The sequence below is a fragment of the Echinops telfairi genome, unplaced genomic scaffold, assembly GCF_000313985.2.
Source record: "Echinops telfairi isolate 266 unplaced genomic scaffold, ASM31398v2 ScPeMD7_7469;HRSCAF=8507_1, whole genome shotgun sequence".
In the NCBI taxonomy this organism is placed as follows: Eukaryota; Metazoa; Chordata; class Mammalia; order Afrosoricida; family Tenrecidae; genus Echinops; species Echinops telfairi.
The window spans coordinates 87,884,286-87,906,114 of NW_022111373.1; the positions used below are offsets into that span (position 1 = coordinate 87,884,286).

A 21,829-nucleotide genomic window follows, 5' to 3' on the forward strand; every position below is an offset into this window, starting at 1 on the left:
AATGGGAGAAGTGACTGACTGTTTTGCCGCAAGAGGAAATTTGGTGCCCTCTAGTGATGGAAAACAAGATTATCTACCTCCCACTTACAAGAGAGCAAAGTAGCATACCAGAAAGGGACATGATTTTAGAGATGAAAAGCATAGCTCAGTACAGCACAAATGCAAAATTATTTCTGGTCTTGAATTTTTGAATATTGAATTTTTATTGTGATTGAATATTAAAATATATATTCTTTTTAAGATGAGTTTCTTAGGTAAAAGTATACTTGCCTGTATTATCTGTTGGAGGATCCCTGGTGGCATAGTGATTAAGAGTCAAGCTGCAATCCATAAGGTCAGCAGTTTGAATCCACCAGCTGCTTCTCAGGAGAAGGACAGGGCTTTCTACTCCTGTAAACAGTAACAGTCTTGGAAATTCACAAGGGCAGTTCCACCCTGTCCTACAGGGTTCCTATGAGTTGGAATCAACTCGATGGCAATGGGTTTTTTGAGTTTATTATCTGCTGAAGATTCCCCTCTAGCTTTATCACAGAAGAACAGAGATGGGTAATCTAAAATCCTGCAGCAAAGTAAGGAATAAAAAGGGCATGATATTATTAGGGTAGTAGGATTTGTAATTGAGTCTTCAATGTTTTACAAAGTATTTGAGACATATAAAATGGGATAAAGCAAAGACAGTACCTATGAAAATACCAACGAGCTTAAAAATGATATATAATTTAGAGTTGACGCCTCCTACCCAGCACCACAGACCATATCCCTACCCCATAAGGCGCTGCACTCCCTTAAATTTGGTGTTTACATGATTGGTTCTAAAACATATTTTTAGTTTTCTACAGTTTCTCTATTATATTGTATCCTCTAATGTTACATATAGTCAGTTGCCTTTCTTTTGTTAAAAATTTTACAATAATAGTTTGTAAACGAAAGCTTGGGTGATAGCAACTGTAAATGATTGTGTATAACCAGGAAAAGAATTCTAGCCAGTTATCCAGTTCGATGCCTAATAAACCCTGGTGTTTACTGGTTACACATTGGGCTGAGATCTGCACGGTCAGCAGTTCAAAACCATCAGCATGAACTTAATCACAGTGAGTTTGTTTTAATTTTTGTTTACCCAGTTTGGGGGCACATTAGAACTGACACTGTGAGAGTTCCACTATGGGACAAACGTAGCTGAGACTTGCATCTCAGCTTGGGTCAAGTTTTAAGAAGGTTTGAATAAGATGAGAAGGCACTAGTAAATGGTGGCTTTTAAAATGCCCAAGGGCAGGGGAGGGGCAATGAGGGAGAGTAGCAAACAGGCAATGCTTACTTTAGTTCAGCGGCTCTCAACCTGTGAGTCCCGATCCCTTTGAGGGTGGAGCAACCCTTTCACAGGAGTCGTCCAATTTATTATGTTGCAAAATTACAGTTACGATGTAGTAACGAAAACAATTTTATGGGGGGGGGGTCACCACAATATGCAGAACTGTATTAAAGGGTTGCAGCAGTAGGAAGGTTGAGAACTACTGCTTTCGTTGATTTGATCAAGAAAATCCAATATAGAGGTCATGCTATAGAAGGAAACCAGCAACAGTGTTCCCAGTGCACATAAGGCAAAAGTCATAGCCTGGTTTATCAAGTGCAGGCTGCAATACACTCAACGCTAAGTAGTAAGCTCCAGCTTTCTGTAACTGCTATTCTAGGATCAACCAAGTGTTGTAAATCTGCAAAAATCCCAACAGTTTAAATTTTGGATTGAAGACAAGACTGAAATTGGCCATAACAACATGCAGGAAATTAACCTACATCTTTGCTATTTCCCTACCTCCTGAAGTCCCTCCACCCTAGGGGAGGTCAACATATTCATGTTCCTCTCTTCACTATCCAAAGACAGCTCCCTCCGCAGAGCTGCACCCATGCTCCAGTCACCTAGGAGTTCACCTGAATTGTATACCAAAAGGATAGCACACCTCAACTGTATCTAGCATGCAGGAAAGCACTATCACTAGTATAACATATATATGTACCTAGCCAACGTTTACCAGTAATTAACTGTAGTCATTATTCTCACCACCACCAAGTGTCCCTTCCATTCTCTCCCTCTCTTCTCTTAGTCAAAATTCTTATCCTTCAAATGTCAACCTAAGAATAGCTGTACGGATATATATACATACCATGTTACTTGGACATAATATTTATATTGGCATTTACTATGTGTAAGGATTCATACATTAGATGCTGAAAAGTAGGCTTTAATCTTGAAACATTTACCATGGATCACAACACTTATTGTTCAAAATATCGTCTCCCCCCGTAGGGCTCTTCTTCTACTTCCCCCTCAGTATGGCCACATGCAGGGTTATAGCACGTTGCCTTTCTCCTGTCGCACTGTCAAAACTCTATTAAGTCCTCTAGCAACCCATTGCTTAACCCCTCTGAATCCCTGTTTGATCATGTATTTTCTTCTTAATAGTTCTCCATCCAGAATATCCACTGGCTATGCACTGGACCACTGGGAGAATTAAAAAATAAAATGTAAAACCAAAGCATAGTAATACCTAGCCTTGAACAATCAAAGATTAATTTGAAGAAGCCTGGCCATTGGTATCTTCAGAAGCTCCTAAAGGGTATACAGTTCGTAGCCAGGATGGAGAACTGTTATCCTGAAATCATTCACCATGCCTGCAGCATTGGATTCCATCACTTACTCATTCAATTGATCTAATCAGCAACTGTTTACTGAGTGCCTAATGTGGCCTCAGCACATTAGGAGCTCACAACGCCCCAGAAGCAGAATAGTACTCTCACATGTAAACGTCTTGAGTACCCTGTTGTAAATTTTCATCAAGTGACCGATTTTTCCTTCTTCTCTAGCATCAGTTTTCCTACTTTCACACAATTTCCACCTTCTTCTAATCTAGCAAGCCGGCTCCTTTGTTACTGCTCTGGAATTCTCAGTTGCATTTCAAGGTCTTGAACAAAGCAATCCAGTGTGAAGTAAACTTGGCCAAAATTCTGTAGGCGATGGCACTTCTACAAATTTATAAGAGAATGATGTTCATGTGTCTACTCCATCTGCTCAAAGCTCCCTGAGCAGAAGATACCACATGAATTCTTTCATTCATCATGTGTACTCATTACTTAGTAGCTTTAGCACAGTAAAATAATAAATATACATTAACTAGAAACCATGAATAAATAAGGTAAATGCTATTAAAATGTATTCTGACTCATCAAAGATAAAATATGTGTTTGTAGGAGAGTGGAGGGGAAATGTCCCTTTTTTTTCTTTTTTTTTTTTTTTTTTTTTTTGTGGTGAAGAAGGCTGATGGTGCCCGGCTATCAAGACCTATAGCGTCTGGGGACTTAAAGTCTTGAAAGTAAACAAGCGGCCATCTAGCCCAGAAGCAACAAAGCCCACATGGAAGCAGCACACCAACATGTGTGATCATGAAGGACCAAAGGGACCAGGCTTTAAACACCAAAGGCGGGGAGAAAAGTCATATCCTTGTCAATGAGGGTGGCGCGCGATGGAGACCCAATGCCCATCTCTAGACAACTGGACATACCTTGCAGAGGGGGAGTGGGGAGATGAGTTACTTAGGGTACAGTATAGCAATAATGAAACCCACAACCTTCCTCTAGTTCTTGAACGCTTCCTTTTTTTTCTTTAAAGTGATCATTTTAAGCAATAAGCATGGTATACCGTGCTTAAACTGTTTATACAAACAATACAGTTTGGCTGAACATCTGCTTCCTTCTTTGAGTCTTGCATTTATATTTTTGTATGTGTCTATGTGACCAGTCTCCGAGAAAGACACTGGGCACTGAGATTCATCAAGCTTCTTGCTAGATGATATTTTTCACTTATTTCTTCTCTTGAATAAACGTGCATCATACTTATCAGTCCTACCTCCCCTTGCTGGCTTCTTGGGTTTGCTGAGTCTGACTTTCCCCTCATAAGTTGAAGGGGATTTAAATTCAGATCTATATAATGAAAGTATTCTGAATTCTATGTAATTTTGTTCCCTACTCGTTTATTGTATTTTTAAACCCTGCCACATAGAAGAAAAATAAAATTAAGATATTTGTGTTTATTTAGATTTATCATATATTTCTATCTTATTACACTACTATTGACTGCCTGAAAAATAGATGTGAATAGAAGGTATCAGTTTACTGAGCTAGCCCTATATACTTTGCATTAATAAGATAAAGAATGGCCAAATTTGTACTTAAAGAATTTGACACAAAGTAGACTAGCAAGCAACAGTGACCTATCTCAATATATGACTGATCACGATGCTGCTTCAATCTACCATCTTCTACTAAAAGACTATCATGACTGTGTTTGTACTTAAAATGTGGATTATATAACTTCTCTCACTTTGCTGAAATTTATTTAAAATATTTAGAATGTGAATAATATTTAAAAAATTTTTTGCAAGTATTTTTTCCTTTAAAAAAATCATTTTATTGGGAGCTCTTACAGCTCTTATCACAATCCATCCATCCATCCATGTGTCAAGCACATTTGATCATATGTTGCCATCATTTTCAAAATATTTTCTTTCTAGTCGAGCCATTGGCATCAGCTCATCCCTACCCCACACCACCCCATTCTCCAAGCTTCCTCCCTCATGAACCCGTGATAATTTATTATTTTTTTCATGCCTTATACCGACCGCTGTCTCCCTTCACCCACTTTTCTGTTGTCTGTCCCTCTGAGAGGGGGTTATAAGTAGATCATAGTGATTGGTTCCCCTTTCTCACCCCACCTATCCATTACTCTCCTGGTATCACTACTCTCATTATTAGTCCTGAGGGGTTTATCTGTCCTGGATTCCCTGTGTTGCAAGCTCTTATTATATATTTAGTTTGGGTGGGGGTATTTTTCATTATTTGAGTTTTTCACTTCAATAAACATTAACTTTAAGCTCTAGAGTGTGCATGAATAGAGAATTTTTCTAAATATTTGGATTACAGTGATAATTCAGAAGCAAAAGAGCCTTCTTTCAAAAAGACAACCCAATATATATTTGGAGTATAATGTGATGTAAGATGATAAATCATGTGACAAATAATTAAATGAACTCCCTTAAAAACTATGAAAAATTAAAAACTATGCTTATGTGTGAATCCATGAAAAGTAGCACCTTTGTAAGAAATAAATTTTTTCTAGATAAACCTGAACAAGCAGGCCTTTCATGTAATATATTGGTTTCTATTCTCCCCAGTGACTAAATCAGACCTTTGTGAAATTATAAGTTGTCTTTGAAGGAACTGAGAATAATTAACAGAATTATTATAGATAAACGATCTGGAACAGATATTTCACCAAAGGGGGTGTTTAAATAGCCAACAAGTACATGAAAGGATATTCAAAGCCATTTTCCTTTAGAGAGATGCAAACCTAACCCACTGGAGAGATACTATAGTACCCTCATTAGAATGCAAAACAAGAAAACAAGCTTGGGAGAGAATATGCATTACTCTAGAGCCCTCATTCAGTGCTTATGGGTATGCAAAATGGTACCAAATGGCTGTAGTGGAAACACTTCAGTGTTCCTCACAAGGTTGAACACGTACTACCATATGGTTTAGCAATCCCAGTCACAGATAACAGGGTTCCCCCACTATCTGAAAGTAGAATATTTCTATAATCCCAAGAAACATTTTGGTGTAAAGGGAAGAAGCAAGTACCATTCATTATTATGGGAAAAATATTTTAGGGGTCTCAGATCCTCCAAATAACGACCAAGACATTTAAAACTATAGTAACTTGATGCTGAGAGGCAAAATGTAGTCCCTGGGGAAGAAGTGTGGCTATCTCCATTCCTCTGGGGAGCACACTGCCTTTTCAATGGTTCACTGCAAAGCAAACACTGAAAACTGGTTTCACTTTTGACTATTTTTCATGAAAGCACCAGTCCTCTTCAGATTTTTTCAGTTATCAAAAATATGTACTAACGTTAGCTAAACATGTAGGTCTTTTGCACAAATGAAAGAGCATAAAGCAAAATTTTGAAAAGTGTAGGATTCTCTGAACAAAGTGCTTCAAAGAATTTGTTGGCACATCTTGTACTTTCAATTCTCTTTTTCTATACTTCTGGAAGCCTTCATCCATATACCCCCAAAGAAATGAAAGCTATAATGCAAACAGAAACCTTTATACTAAGGATCATTGGAGCACAATCAGAATAGCCAAAAGGTGAAAACACCCCAAATCCTCCATCACTTTGAATGAGGACACACAGTGTGGTTCATGCATACAATGGAAAGAAATGAAGTCCTAAAATTCAACATTACATGGGTGAACCTAGAGAACATTGTACCAAACAAAATAAGTCAGTATTAAAAGGTAAAATACCATACGATGTAACTTTATGAAATAGGCAAATACATAGCAAACAAAGCTTATTAAAAATTACCAAGGATAGTAGAGAGAGAAAAGGGGGGTGGTGTTTTTTTTGCTTAGAGGTCACTGAGTTTATGTTAATTAGAAAAAAATACTGAGATGGGTTGTATGGCATGAAGGCTATAGTCAGTCACTGAATTGTACAAAACCGTTGAATTGGCAAATATTTGGTTATATTTTCACTACAATTTAAAAACTACAAGACAGAATGATAAGACATTTGAGATAAAACTGCAACTTTAAAACATTTGTAATGGAAAAAACAGAGTACAATGATTTTTACATTTAAATAGAATTACTTTAATGTTCTAGGCAACTATACTAGTGCAACTTTACTTTCTCTGAATCTAGAAGAGGAGACAGTTTACCCAGATTAAAATTTTGATTAGGTGCTTCAAATGTTGGCAATTTAATTAACCACTTAGACAAATTAGGTGGCACAAAGGAATTTTCAAAGGAAATTATAGTTTCACTTGAAATAAAATGAAAATACTGCAAAGCAAAATTCACAGAATGGAGCTAATGTGATAATTAAGAAGAAATTTAGAGCATTAAATAGTTATATTAAAAAAATCGAAAAAAATCTACTAGCAACCATAAGAAACAAAGGCGAGTGAAGAAAATAAATTTTAAACTAGCAGAAAGTAAATAATGAAATAAGAGCAGAAAAATAGAAATTTTAAAGCCAAAAATAATTGGGAATATCAATTAGTTGATGTAAACTTCTAAGAAGACTGGAAAAGGAAAAAAGATAAAAACGTACAAACGTACGATTTTCAATATCAGAATTAGAAGGGGAGCTATCACTACGAATCCCACTAACATAAATGGATAATAATGTAAGACCAGGAGCAATGCTAAGGAACCTGGAAGGAGCCATTGAGTAAGTGTTTGACTGTTACCACAAAGTGTTATTCAACCCCACTCTTCAGAAGAAAAGAGGGGGCTATCTACTCCCATGAATATTTACAGCCTCAGAAACATAATGCAGGTTGCTATGAGTTGGAACTGAGTTAAATGTCAGTGGGTTTTGATATGAACAATTAATGCTATACACAATTTTATAATGTAGTTCATGCCTCAGTTAGCTGAATTATCCTGAATTTCTGTTTGCTAATAATTAGCTGAATTATCCTTTAACTATTCAAATTATTCTTATTCATTGCTATAAGCCTTGCAAAATAAGAAATCATGTTGTTCTACATGCCACCATAGAGTGCGTTCTGAATCATAATGACCCTATGTGCAACAGAACAAAACATTGCCTGGTTCTGCGTCACCCTAACAATTGTTTTTATGTTTGTGCCCATTGTTTCAACACTGTGTCAATCCATCTCATCAAGGGTCTTCCTCTTTTTTGGTACTTTACCAAGCATGATGTCTTTTTCCAGGGACTAATCTTTCCTGACAAGATGTCCGAAGTATGTAAGAGGAAGTCTCACCATCCTCACACTCAGGAAGTATTCAGACTATGCTTCTCCTAAGACACATTTGTTTGACTTTTGGTAGTCCACTACACTTTCAATGTTTTTCGACAACACTTCGATTTAAATGCATCGGTTCTTCTTCAGTCTTCCTTATTCAATATCCAACTTTTAGATTTATATGCATCAATTAACTGGTCAGACACACCTTAGTCCTTAAAGTGGTATCCTGGCTTTTCAACACTGTAAAGAGGTCTTGTGCAGCAGATGTACCCAATGCCATTGTCTTTTGGTCTCTTGACTGATGCTTCCATGAGCATTGACTATGGATCTAATCAAGATCAAATCTTTGACAACTTTAATTTTCTCTTTGTTTATCTTGATATTGTCTATTGATCCTGTTGGGTTGTTGCTGCTGTTGTTTTCACATTGAGCTGCAGTCCAGACAGCTGCGATCCTTGATATTCAGCAGTAAGTGCTTCAATTCCTCTTCACTTTCAGCAAGCAAGGTTGTGTTATCTGCATATTGCATAAACCTTCCTCCAACCCTGATGATGTGTTCTTCTCCACATAGTCTAGCTTCTCAGATTATCTGCTCAGCAACAGATTGAGTAAGTATGGTGAAATAATACAAACCTGATGCAAATGTTCCACATTTTAAAACATGTAGTAGCCCCTTGTTCTGCTCCAACAACTGCCTCTTGGTCCATGTACAAGTTCAGCATAAACACAATGGACTGTTCTGGCATTTCCATTCTTTTCAAAGAACTATCCGGACTCATATAGCTTTCCTTACCAAAATTTAAGAAAAATATAACATGATTTCTACACCATGATTTCTAGAATACAGAACTGAATATGAATAGCACAAGTCTGACAACAAAACTAGAAAAAGACAACACATACAAAGAAATAGTTTCAAACAAATGGTATCTTTCTTTGAGTCATTTCTAACTCAGGGTGGATGGAACTAACTGCCCTTGAAGGTTTCTGAGACTGCAAATCTTTACAGGAGCAGAAAACTTCATCCTTCTCCAGTGGATTGGCTAATGGTTTCAAACTGCTTGCCTTGCCAGCAGCCCAATAGGTTAGCTGCCATGACACCAGCGCAAAAATTAATAGTAAATAGCACCCACAAAGATATGAGGGTGAGTTTAAAAAGTACTGCTACTAAGATTCCAATTCATACATGCATGGGATTATGCCAAGCAAAATTTGTTTAAACGTGTTTCTGGAATCAGTGATTAGTTGCAGACAAGTTCTTTAAGTAGTTCTTTAAGCCTAAATAGTCTTAGGCTCCGTAGGACGCTGTCAGAAAAGGTCCAATCAAAACAGTGGCTTCTGCGGGAATATGCTGGGCCAATCAAATTCAAGGAAGAAAGGTCAGCTCAGAAGCTTATGGTGGTTGCTTTTTAGGATCCTAAAGGAGTAACCTTGATACATTTTTTTCAGAAGACAGGACATTAATGGGGACTTATTAAAAATATGTATTAAGAATATTGAAAATGACATTATAAAGAAAATATCCAGGAAAAATGAGGCAAAAAATTTTGTTTCAAAAAAAATTTTGTTTCTTCATGATCACAATGCAGCTCCTCTTTCTTTGATGGTAGAAAAGTCTGTCCTAGGAGAATTTCATTGGTAAACCTTACGCTACCAACCCTATACAGTGCTGTCTTTTCAGACTTCGTTTTGTGCCCAAATCTCAAAGAACAGTGAAAAATGAATGCAATTTTTTAGTTCCTTATGATATAAACTGAAGAGCAAAGAATTCTTTGGAGAAGGAACAAAGGGAGAGAAATACTGCTTTCCAAAGTGTAATTTCAGTTTTAACAAAGGTTTCTTTGATTTTATAGCAATACTTTTTAACTTAGCCTCATCCAGAGACAAATATACACTATGACAAAGCAGGGTTTACTATGGGAATCCAACACTGGCTCAATGTTTTATATTCAATTCATATTAACATTAAAACAATATAATCAAATTAATTGATACAGAATAAGCATTCACTTATAAATGATAAAAACACTCACCAAACTAGGAATATAATTGCCTCAACTTGTTAATGAGCATGTCTTAAAAACATACTATTAACATCATGCGTTATGATAAAAGATGAGGTATTTTCTTCTTAACATCAAGAATATAACACAGATGCCTGCTCTCAGCACTTCTTTTCCACACAATATACAATAATGCAAGAGGTTAAAAAAATATCAAGATTGTGGAGGAAAAAACTAATCAAGTAAATTGTTTAATTTGTATACAACATAATCATTTACCTGGAAAATACAACAGAATCTAAACAAATAAAAAGTTATTACTAATAAGTGAAATTAGAAAGTTTACAGGATACAAGATTAGTAAAAATCCATTTTATTTTATATACTAGCAACATTATGATTTAATATAACCATAATTAAATAAAAATATATCTTAAAATTTATTAACAGGGCAAAGCTATGAAATACTTAGAAATTAATCTGACAAAAGATGTCAGAGATCTATGCTCACATAACAAAATATAAAATTGAAACAAATGTCAATGTGTTTCTATGTACTAACAATGAAGAACCTGTTTCTTGATCCCCTCAACATTTAAATTAGCTCAAAAAAAGAGAAATGCTTAATTATAAATCTAACAAAACAGGTGCACGTTCTATATGCTGAAAACCTCAAAATATTGATGAAATAAATCAAAGGCCTAACTAAAAGGAAAGGCACACCATTTTCCTGGACTGGGCAAGTCAATATAATAAAAATTTCAATTCTCTCAAAGTTGATCAACTTAGTTAATAACAAATTTGAGCAAAAAGAACTTAATTCCAATCAAAATTCTAACAGGATTTTTTTCTAACTGTAAACAAGTATATATGTTTGGAATGCCAAGTGAATCTGAATAGCTAAAACAATTTTGAAAAAGAATAAAATTAGAGGAATCACACAACTTGATTTTATGACTAATTATAAATATATAATAACTAAAACATAGTACTATTGGTTAAGGTTGAGACACATACATGAACTAAGCAGAACAGAAGCATCCATATAAAAACAAGAAAAGTTTATTAATTCTTGACAAATGGAAAAAAGCATTTTATAGAAAAAGAACAGTGTTTTCAACAATTTATGTTTCAATAATAATATTTCTAAACCAAAAAGAAAACACTAAACAAACTTCAACTTAAATCTCATCCCTTGCAAAAACTCAAATTGACTCATAATTGTCAATGTCAAACTTAAAGCTATAAAACCTTAGAAGAAAATATTAAAAATCTGTATAACTTAAAGTTAGATAAAGGGCTTAATCTATAAAAGGCAAAGATCATAATCTATAAGAGGAAAGGTCTTGAGATATCGTACATTATCAGAATTTAATCAACTTTATCGAAATACTTGCTCTGGTGGGAGGAAAATTTGCTAAGGAAATAAAAATAGGAGGGTAAGTCAACAAGTATTGCTAAAAAACCACACAAATCTTTATTAAACAAAAAGATCAAAATGTAAAGCTATTGTTTCTTGACATAGTGGACTACATACTTCTTAAGTTGTGTTTCCATCTCTTTATCCCCTGAGGACCATGGTGGCTTAGTGGGTTATGTGTTGGGCTGTTAACCACAAGGTCACCAGTTTGAAACTACCATTTGCTTCCCAAGAGAAAAATGAGGCCCTTCTACTCCTACAAATATTTAGAGACTAAGAAATCCATAAGGGCAGTTCTACTTTATCCTTATAGGGTAGGGTAGATATGAGTTGGAATCGACTGGATGGTAGTTGAGCTTGAATTTTAAACTCCGCCTGAAAAGGAGCCCACTGGGTTATGAGTTTGACTATTTTAACTATAGCGTCAGCAATTTGAATCCACCAGATGCTCCCGGGGAGGAAAATGAGGTTTTCTGCTACCTTAAAGATTTATAGCCTCAGAGACCCATAGGAGTAATTCTGCTCTGTTCTATAGGGTTAATATCAGTCGACAATGACTTGATGTCAATAAGTTCATGTGAGTAACCCCTTCCTGAAAAATTCAATACTCTGATTTAAACTGCAAAAAAATGACAATGTTTTTCATTGATTGGGATTAATACATATATTGAATCATATCATAGTTCAATCATGTCCAGCACAATTATACATTTGCTGACACAGTTTCCAAACTGTATTTTTCTATTTTGACCTCTTGACATCATCAATCCTTTCCCCCACCCCCACACCTTTGTGCCCCCCTTCCACCAAAATCCTTATTCCACTTGCTGACTCTATCGGTCCTAGTTTTCATATACCATATATACTCGAGTATAAGCCAACCCAAATATCAGCCGAGACACATAATTTTACCATAAAAAATGTGCTTAGAAACTCGGCTTATATATGAGTATATACAGTACCCCAAAATGAAAAAAACATTTACCACAGCTTCAAGAGGGTGACCCCCAATGATACAACACTCCTGAGGTACTTTCTAATATGTACAATAAAAAACCAAACAATACAATACAACCCCAAAATACATAAAATTTGGAAATCAGATCAGGTCCAGCATGCATCATAAGAGGAATCTGCTGGCAAGTTTTAACTGTGGAAGTCAGATTGTTATGCCTTTGACCTTCTGTACCCAACTCTCCAAAGCACTCCGTTTAGTAACCACTTTCCTCCTAGCCCTCAGCTGTGGATAGAGGGAGTTCACTGGAGGCTTATTTCCCAGGTAGTTCCACCAAGGTGTCCAGCTATCCGATAAAATACTGTTGGGGGTCTGAAAGACTTGTCTCTGAACAAGCAGCCATTTAAGTGAGATATCACATGGAAGAAGAACACTATCATCAGTCACCGAAGGATCGTAAAGCATATAACCCGAAGGCAAAGGGAGGGATGAGTATCTGAGCCAAAAATCTGAGAATCGTGTTTGCGGAAGTCTATGGATGACAATGTGAGCCCAAGATTCATTGGTGGAACTAAAAATGGCAATTTTGACATACTTTTCCTTCTCAAGAGCCTATGAGTTTGGAGAACATACAGACATTAGAAGGAGTAAGAAAATCTCTCAGCATTCCCCGTTTGGAGTCCCCAAACCAGTTGCCATAAATAACCCTTTAAGTTAGTTACCCTTTCTACCAGAGCCCTCAGAAGCTATTCTTTTCATGGGACCTTTCTCTCTAGGTTGTATGGGTAAATCCAAGACTCACCCCTGAATATGATTTATGCCATATAATATCATCTTCATTAGCTTTGGTCTTAAAAGACTGATGGAAAGATCAGCTAACCAAACTAAAACTGCTAAAATTTACTCTAATTAACTACTGACTGCAAAGACATGTTTCTTATTATAAACTTACGCATGCATGAACTTGAACCCTAGTAACAGTCTTGTTTTACTTACCCTTATACAAGTGATATGTGAGAAATATTTGCAAATCACTTATCAGAAGAAATACTTATATCCAAAATACATAAATAACTCTCAAAACTCAACAGGAAGGAAAAAGAAAACAAAATTTAAGAACAGACAAAGCTTTGAAAAAACACATTACTAAAGAATACACAAATGGCAAAAATACACAGGAAAACTGTTAAACACAGAGGAAATGCAAATAAAAACTGCAATGTGAAACTACTGCAAACCTACTAGAATGAATACTTTTTTCTAAAGGATAAAACCAAGTGCTAGCAAGGATGCAGAACAACTCTTACAACACACTGTTGCTGAGAATGCAAAGTGGAACCACTCCTATGGAAAGCAGCTAAATAGCTTCTTATAAAGTTGAACATACACTTACCATATGATCCAGCAATCCTATCCCTGGGTATTTACCCTACAGAAATGAAAATTTAGATTCAAATAAAAACCTGTACAAAAGTCTTCATAGTAGCTGTATTCATAATTACCAAAAACTAGAAACCACCCACTGGCCCTTCCATGGGTGAATGGAAAAATCTGTGATTTATTCATACAACGGAATATTACTCAACAATAAAAAAGAACTCTTGATATCTGCAACAGCTTGAATGAGTCTCACAAGTAATTATGTTGAGTAAAATACAGGTTACACACTGCATGATTCCATTCTGAAAACACTGCCAAAATGACAAAATTAAATTATGAACAGCATATCAGTGGTTGTCAATTATTAGAGGCGGGAGCAAGATTATAGCACAAGGAAGTTTTTGGATTCATTGTTCATTGAACTGCTCTGTATTCTCACTGTTGTAGTGTTCATGTGAATCTACACACATGGCTAAGATGCACAGAGCTGAGTTAAACAACTAACATTTATTGAACTCTTGGAACCGTTCTTTCTTATTTAATTTTTAAATTAAATTAGAAAATGCTGGATTAATAAAAGGAAAAAAGAGATGTTGGCTGGCTCAGGGTAACTTGTAACGCTAACATTTTCCCCCAAAGTAATTTACGTGAACTGAACAAAAACACTGTGAAATGCTCAAGTTTTAGAACAGCATAGGTCTCCCCCACCCAATCTCAATCTAATTTACATCCCTAAACTTTAAAAAAAAATTGGTGTTTTGTAGTATCATAAACACACTTTTTTCATGATGTGTCTCACCAAAAGTGTCTGGCTTGCACACAACAATTATTTAAAATGTCAATAACAGTCAGAAACCTAGATTTCCCAGCCAATTATTTAAAAATCTCCATAAAATTATAATCAGCAACAGCTAGCTTTTCCTTTGTACATTATGTACTTAGCTCCCTAATTAAAAAGCAGCAGGATCTGTATTGAAGTTATTTTTTCATTACACAAACATCACATTTGCAAGCAGACATCTAATATTTACTCCATTAATTTGTATTAAACATGGAATGAGCAGAATAGCTCATTAATTTACCACAAATATGAATCCTTTTTAGGATTTATCTTTTTATTTGAATTACCATGACAGACTTTTAACATGCTATGTACCCAAAATACTAACTCATTTAATTTCTAAACTGCTATACGCCTTCAAATTTCATTTCCTAAGGAAACACTAGATATTTAATCTCTAATTTACATAGGGATAAGTCAAATTTTTAATTGAGGTTTTGAATGTTACTATTTCAATATATTAAGACTAAAGATGTCTATTAGTGTAATAATATAGTTATAATAGTATAATATTCATTGCTGTATTCTATAATATATCCTTTCAAGTTAAGTCAAGTTTTACATAAGTCAAGCTAGACTTTCCCTATCAACAACCAGTAAAAATAAAATTTAAAATTATCTATAAAATTTACTGAAAAATGAACAAAACACCTAATCAAGGTAGTAATATTTTGTTGTTTGCGTCTAGGATCATAAGCAATAATGAGTTCACAGCCATTTTTAAAAATGAACTATTATGTGAAATTATCCTTTTCTTTACTTAAGCTCTGTGAACATTGTTAATATCCAACAGATACTTAGGAGAATTATTATATCTATCAAATAAATAATACAGGCAATATGTGAAAAAAAAGTTTATACAGAAATATACAAGTCCTAATGTCCTAAATTTTTATGAGCACCACAACCATTGGCTTCTCTGGCATCTAATATTTATTGTTAAATTCCATCACTCACATCACTCTTCAACAAGTTATTATGGGCACAAAAGTAGTTCAAATCATCAAGAAGCACTTTAAGCTACAAAGTCACAGTAAGGGTAAGTTACCTGTTAGATAATTCTTACAAGTTATAATAGTCACATCTGGACCATGTGTGCATATATTCACTAAATAAATAAGAATCCTTGAAAATACTGATTTAAATTAAACATGATGAGAGGGAAGGAATATAGCACTAGATTGTATTTACTTACACAAACAATTTTTAACTTAACCTCAAATAAAATCCAAATCATTCTTAACATGGAATAAGTTAAAAATACATATGACAAGAATCTATTAGAGTCTCAATATTATAAGAATAATGGACCCCTAAAATATTAGCAGAATTGGATACAGCTATGAAAAGTAGACACTTTTAAGCATAGTTGACACATATGGACAGAGTTATACATGGCAGTTATAATAGGGTTGCAATGATTATTAAGTGCATCTTAGAGAGAAATTCATTTAAAAGAAATATTAAAACCAAATTTAAAGTTAGCTCCATGCCTCAAACCTCAATATTTTATAATACAGAACTTTCAGTAAGCTCTTAAAAAATTACCTGCTTCTGTAGCCATCTTTCATGCCTTTGTTGTTTCCTTCTCAAATTCTTCAACTTGCTTCTTTCTCTCTTATTGAGCCTCTGGTTAATGGCGCCCAATGAAAAACTGGCTGAGCTCAAGAAGTCCAGAGGAGAGAGGTGCTCTTCCTGATCCGAAGCTTCCAGCATGCTCCTGCCAGCCGAGGGTAAGTCCATCAGGAAAGTCAGGCTGTTGGAACTAGCACGGTCAGAGGACACAGCAGACGCTTCTAGATGACACTGAAATTCTCCTCCTCTTTGTGTCTGAGTCTCATGGGGAGCCACTGACAATCTCTGCAGCAGCATATTAGGATCAAAACTGGATGGATTCTGAAAGGAACAGCTATTTTTACTACTCTCTAAAGACAAGCCAGAAAGGTCAATGGGCTGTGTTTCATTTAGCCTAGAATAGGCAGTTGTCCTCCTATGCATTTCACACAGAGTAGGAAATAAAGTCAGGTTCTCACTGATGTTCAGATCCAAACTATGTGATTTTCTATGAAAAGCTCTTGCTGTACATCTGCCAGTCACAAGCTGGGGAACAAAAAGCTGGTATTTTGGACCTGATGATTTAAAGAGCAGTTTTTCATTCTTCATCTCAAAATATGTTGATCTCACCTCCAGGCAGAGAGCTTCTGTTAGTCTTCCAGGGCCACTGTTATTTTGGGCCATGCTGAAAAGCCTGTGCTTCCTTTTTCTGGAGGCGCCACCAGTCAGCAGAGTTCCCCTGTCACCCGACTGCACTCTAGCATCTGACAAGTATCCCAGCGATACGCTCCTTAGTTTGTCTGCCTGTGTTGGCTGATCATCGGTCCCGCTCTTGGAAAGATGTACAGCTGCAAGCTGGCCACAGGAACATTTTGGAGTGTTGACAAAATCAAAGCCCCCTAACCGGGCCCCACAGAAAGGGCAATTCAGCTTTCCAACTGTCCACTGGGTCTACAGGTAAAAAGGAAAAAAAAGATAATGCTTTCATTGTAAAATAATCAAAGAAATATAAGGTTTTTTTATAAAGCTGACTGTTTGAAAGTTTTCTATCCCACAGAAAAAGACTAGCTTTCTGTTTTCTGATTAGTAGACAGAACAGCAAATGGGAGCAAGTCTACCAATAAATAAGAGATAAGAAAGTTCTGGAATGATAACATATTGCAAATCATGCCCATCCTAACAATACTCCTAAGAATTCTAAAAAGGAGTCTCTAAAACAATGGGCTGAATATAGATACAGTGTGAAGTAATGAAAAGAAAAATACACTATGGAACCAGGAAGCAAATCAGTCTACGGAGCTTAATTTGCAAGTAAAATCTCACAGAAAAGTGTCTGTTTTGATACACTTCTTGCATACCAAGCACTGTGGGAGGGAACTTTATCCAAGCAACAAACTAAAGCTCTTTTTGGCTTTTTATATACAACCAAAAGATCTTGGTTGCCGATACCAGATAGTGTCTTTTCTATACTCAGATAAGCTCAGACCTGAAAATAATGAAATGGCTTTAAATGATCTTTTCAACAGAGATAGAGGAACATCTGCAGTGTTCTAATGCAGTGTATGATGTGAAAGGCCGCTTCAGCAGTATATAGGCCTTTCCCCAGGAAATCATTACAATGGGAAAAGGGATGCAAGCTATATCAACCAAATGCGAATTTTAACTACAAAAGTATACTTCATGTTAAATCAGCAGAAAAATATAATTATACTTTTCCAAAAATCATATTACTTACCCTTTTCTAGTACTTAAATGTTTTGCATGATAAGAAATAGCAAAACACTACTTTCAAGGCAGGTTCTTGCTCTTGAAAAATTTCCTTAAGGATCCTTGAAAATATATACTCTACATGTACTTGCATATTGAGAAAAGAGGCAAGGCCTTCACAAGCTAGATAGACACCAGGGCTACAACAATGGGCTCAAGCATAAGAACAGCTGTGAAGACGGCATAGGACCAGGCGGTATTTCATTCTGCCATAACTCAAGTTACGATGAGTCAGAACAGACTCGTCGGCTCCTGGCAACATTATGTGTCAATATACAGTGTATATGAAGGGGCTTCAACTAGTTCATAGAAAAATCCCATTGTCTTTTAATTCTGTATTTCCACAAACTTTGTAAAGCCCTCTCATATATGAATGGTCAATATAAGATATTTGATTCACTTAGCAAGTGTTGTTTATAGGGATTAGGCATATAACACCCTTATTGGGTGTTAGACAAGTAACAAAATGACTTACACAAGGGGTTCCAAAAACTTGTAGAAAAATTCCATTATATTCCAATTCCATTATTCCATAAGCTTTTGAAGCCACCTCATAAATACCGTATATATTTGAGTATAAAGCCAACCTAAATATCAGCGGAGACACCTAATTTTATCACAAAAGCAGCATTAAAAATGTGCTGAAAAACTTGGCTTGTGTATATGGTATATATGCTATTTGGGTATGTATACTTTATATACTTGTATATAATAATGTATATTTTGTACAGGCATTTTTGTACACAATAATGTATATATGAAGGGGTACTCCCAACAAAGTAGATTTTTCCCCACGCTATGTATTTAATTTTTAAAAAAAAACAACCTTATCACCTTAAAAGACTCTCCATTACATTTAATACATTTTTCAGATCTTAAATTCCATTTTAGGAATTTTTTTTCAAATGCATCTGTTTGAATGGCTTGACAGCACCTCCCTCATTTTTTCTTCATCTTTTCTATATCAAATCATGTCCTTTCATGTCCCTCCTTCATTTCCGGAAACAAAAAGAAGTCAGAGGGAACTAGATCAAATGAGTAAGGTGTGTGGGGCAAGAGAAGCATGTTGGTTTTTTTGCCCAAAACTGGCGCACTGAGATAGCTGTGTAAGCAGGTGCATTGTCATGGTGGCAAAACCAGTTCTCTATCTGCCATAACTCAGGCTTTTTTGGTGCACATTGTTACACTGTCTTTTTAGAATCTAATAGAAAGCTTGATTAACAGCCCGACCTGGTAGAACAAATTCCAAATGCACTACGAGTGGACATTTTCGTCCGTTTGGGAAGTTGACAAATGTCCCGAACAGGCTTGTCATAAATCAACCTTTTTTACCTTTTTTGAAACGAGAAAACCACTTGTACATTTGAATTTTTCTCATAGCGTTGTCCTGGTATGTCCTGGTGTGTTCAACATCACAACAGTTTCTGTGGCATTTTTCATGAGCAGGAAACAAAATTTCACAGCCACACGTTGTTCTCTTAAATCAGTCATCGCAATAAATGAGGTTCGAGCGAAACTGCTTTCACAAAAAAATTCACTGTGACCAGAGAGAACCTTCCCAGGCAACACCACTGGGTGCACTAAGTCAGAGCAAGTTGCTGAGTACTCCCCTGGTGGGGAAAAATCCATACTATGAAAGCTCAGTTCGCAGAGTTTTTCTCCGTTTTATTCTTTTGTTACCCCTAGTATGTCATGTAAAATTACACATATGTATAAGTAGACAGACTATATTATAATAGGAGCCCTGGCAGTGTGGTTATTTTGCATTGGACTGCTAACTGCAAGGTTGTTATTCAAATCCACCAACCGCTCCACTGGAGAAAGATGAAGTTTTCTACTCCCATAAAGAGTTACAGTCTTGAAACCCACAGAAGCAATTCTACCCTGTCCTGTAGAGTTGCCATGAGTTGGAATTGACTTAACGACAATAAACATATATTATAGTGTGTGTGTGTGTGTGTGTGTGTGTGTGTGTGTGTACAGATACCTATATAAAGCCAAGAGAAAGAAAATGTGGATAAATGGGTGATGGGGAGAAATATTTGATAGGTTGGCTACTGAATGCCTCACTGAAAGAAAAACTCAAAAAAACAAACAAAACCAAAACACTGTCGTTGAGTCAATTTTGACTCACAGAAACCAATAGAATAGAGCAAAACTGTCCCTTTGGGTTTCCAAGGCTGTAAAAACCTTGAGACTCAAAAACCTCACCTTTCTGCCTTGGTGAAACTGGTATTAGAAATGCTAACTTTGCAGTTCAATGCATAGCCTACCATGAAGGAGCAAGCCCAGTGATTGCAGTAGGAAGCGTATCCCGTAAAGAGGATACACTTCAGTGCTACGTCTGAAGTGTAAAGTACCTGAAGTATTGCAGTCATTTTGAAGAAGCCAGCAGTTTAATCAAGACATACATGCCCTTCCCTGTCTCTTAAATTAATCGATCCAAGAAAAACAGCTCTAAAAATTAAGGACAAAATACAATGAAGACTGCAGTTTCTTATTTTACTTACTTTTTGTATTAGGCAGTTTATCCATTCTGGAAGGGTTTCTATATTCATGTGCCATACATGACAAATCCTTTGAGCATCAGTTGAATCAACTCTATCCTGTTACATAAAAATGCATATTATTAATTACCAGCTCAAAATTTATTCCACAAATCTTATATTCTAGAAATGCACAAATATACAAACTCAATTTTACAATGAAATGCACACTCAACTGCCCTCTTTAGTCCAGCTAACACCAAAAGCAAATTCATATACAACTCAATTTTTTCTTTTGCATCGAATAATATTTAGGATTATAAAAAATAAAATTTCTTAAAATGAAGCTCAAAAATTGGAATTGTGTTCCTTCCTGCCCTTCTCCCCCCCACCACAAGTTGTATCAGAAATAAAAGCGGGTTATATTCATGTATTCATGACTGCTTCTCCTTGTCTTCAATATATAATTCTAGATGAGTTCTCCTAATGACTGAGGAACAAAGTTCCTATATTTTTTATCAATTTGCTCAAGGAAAGCACAGAAGGCAAAGATAGTTGTGTGGACAGTTGGAAAAGCCCTTATGAGATGAAGCAAAAGTATTGCTTTCCAACATATCAGAGACATATGGGATAGGACAGGGTTGAGCTGCATGGATCTTTACTACTGTATGATATTTGACCGGCCACTATACTACCCTGTCTCAGTTTTTTCACCTGTAAAAACCCTGCTAGGTAACTGTTGTAAGGTTATTCCTGGGTCTAGAGGATTTAATTCTATTAAAATTAGGAAAGGTTTGGTAGACAGGGCTGGAAGAAAAGTAAGGCTCCTGCCTACATACCTTTTGCCAGAATCAGATTTCACACTACAGTAAGGTCTGCAAGTTAACAAAGCAGAGTGCTTTTAGATTTCCATTGAAATGCACTATAAAGTCCTACAATCAGGTTAAAATGTAACAAACAGGCAAATTAATATCTTGATCTCAAAATCTTCATTGACAGTGACAGAACTGAAGGAGAGCAGGATCTCTGCAAGGATGCTTCACTGAATCATCTTCTTTAGGTTGTGACTTGGAGTCAGAGCCACCCAGCATTTCTAAGATTAATTTCTCAAACTCATCCTTCCTGGTACCTACACCATTGTTCTCTTCCAACAAAAGGATCTTTTTTAAGATACTAAAGTGTGGCCAGGTGCAGATTTAAAAAAGTCCCAGTGTGACTTATGTACATATTGGAAAGATGTAAAAAGAAATAATCTCAATCTAATTTCCTTTTAGCACCCCCAAAGCAATAGATAAAATGCATTAAGGGGTTAAAGAAAACCTAGAGATATTATCATCTGCTAGATAGCATTTTGGCAATATCACCAACCGAAACAAGGCCAGGAGCTGACTGTAAATTCAGGTTCAAGTTGAAGAAAATGAAAACACATCCATGCGAGCCAAAATAATCTTGCGTATATACCACTTAATTTTCCAGAACATCTCTAAAGCAGATTTGAATGACGGAAAACCAGAATAGGTAATGAGATAGCATGAAGAACACCATACACAGAAAAAGGAAAAGATCATTAAAAAGAAAAGAAAGGGAAAAAAA

At 35.9% G+C, this 21,829-nt stretch overlaps 1 protein-coding gene across 1 annotated transcript in view; it reads right to left on the reverse strand.

Annotated features, from left to right (window-relative positions):
* RNF180 (ring finger protein 180) overlaps positions 1–21,829 on the reverse strand; it is a 220,717-nt gene that overhangs the window by 175,976 nt on the left and 22,912 nt on the right. The window contains exons 3-5 of the mRNA XM_045285236.1: positions 20,261–20,356; positions 15,978–16,934; positions 13,602–13,637 (exon numbers count right to left, since the gene is read on the reverse strand). Of these exons, the coding sequence (XP_045141171.1) occupies positions 13,602–13,637; positions 15,978–16,934; positions 20,261–20,356 (1,089 nt within the window). The remainder of the gene's footprint in view (positions 1–13,601; positions 13,638–15,977; positions 16,935–20,260; positions 20,357–21,829) is intronic.